The 1,165-nt window shown below is 67.8% G+C and overlaps 1 protein-coding gene across 1 annotated transcript in view; it reads right to left on the bottom strand.

Moving 5' to 3' along the window:
- TMEM127 (transmembrane protein 127) overlaps nt 1–264 on the bottom strand; it is a 6,255-nt gene extending 5,991 nt beyond the window's left edge. The window contains exon 1 of the mRNA XM_033511794.1: nt 55–264. Coding sequence (XP_033367685.1) covers nt 55–264 — 210 coding nt within the window. The remainder of the gene's footprint in view (nt 1–54) is intronic.
- Between the last annotated feature and the right edge of the window lie 901 nt (nt 265–1,165).

Below are 1,165 nucleotides of genomic sequence, written 5' to 3' on the forward strand. Positions count from 1 at the left end.
CCGCAGCGCCCCGACCCGGCCCGGGCACCGGCAGCGGCTCCGGGCCCTGCTCACGGTCCCACCCCGGCCGCACTTCCGCTTCCGGGACCGGTTGTGTTCCGCTTCCGGGCCGGTTGTGTTCCGGTTCCGGTTGTGTTCCGGTTCCGGTCCGGTTGTGTTCCGCCTCCGGGTCCGGTAGTGTTCCGGTTCCGGTCCCCGTTCTGTTCCGGTTCCGGTGCCGGTTGTGTTCCGGTTCCGGTTCGGTCCCGGTTCCGGTGCCGCCATGCCCGAGGCGCTGTCGTTGCTGTGCCGGGTGTCCGCACACCCCGAGTCCCGGTGCTGGGCCCTGGCCTGGAGCCCCAGCGGGGCCCTGCTCGCGTCCTGCGGCGGCGACCGCACCGTGCGGATCTGGGGCCGGGACGGTGAGCGGGGAACCGGGGAACCGACACCGGAACCGGGGAACCGGGGAACCGACACCGGGACCGGGGGAACCGGGGAACCGACACCGGGGAACCGGGGAACCGACACCGGAACCGGGGAGCCGGGGAACCGACACTGGGGAATCCGGGACCGGGATCAGGGAAAGCGGGATCGGGAGCGGGGCCGGGAGGGTGCGCGGGGACCGGGATGGACACGGGGCTAAGAGAGATCTCTGTTCTCTGTCCCCGGTGTCCGTCCCGCTGTCTGTCCATCTGTCTGTCCCCGCTGTCCCTCCCGGTGTCCGGCTCTCTGTCCCGCTGCCTGACCTTCTGTTTGTCCATCTGTCTGTCCCTCCTCGTCTCTCCGTCTGTCTCTTCTGCTGTCTGTCCCACTGTCTGTCTGTCCGTGTGTCCCGCTGTCCCCCCGTCTGTCCGTGTGTCCCACTGTCTGTCTGTCGATCTGTCCGTCTGTCCGTGTGTCCGTCTGTCCCGCTGTCCCCCCATCCGTCTGTGTGTCCGGCTGTCTGTCTGTCCATCTCTCCGTCCGTGTGTCCGTCTGTCTGTGTGTCCCACTGTCCGTCTGTCCCCCCCGTCCGTCCGTGTGTCCGTGTGTCCGTGTGTCCGGCTGTCTCTCTGGCTGTCCCCCGCTGTCCGTGTGTCCATGTGTCTGTGTGTCTGTGTGTCCGGCTGTCTCTCCGTGTGTCCATCTCTCCATCTGTCTGTCTGTCTGTCTGCCCGTCCATGTGTCCGTCTGTCCATCTCTCCGT

The sequence above is a fragment of the Parus major genome, unplaced genomic scaffold (genome assembly GCF_001522545.3).
Source record: "Parus major isolate Abel unplaced genomic scaffold, Parus_major1.1 Scaffold732, whole genome shotgun sequence".
NCBI lineage: Eukaryota > Metazoa > Chordata > Aves > Passeriformes > Paridae > Parus > Parus major.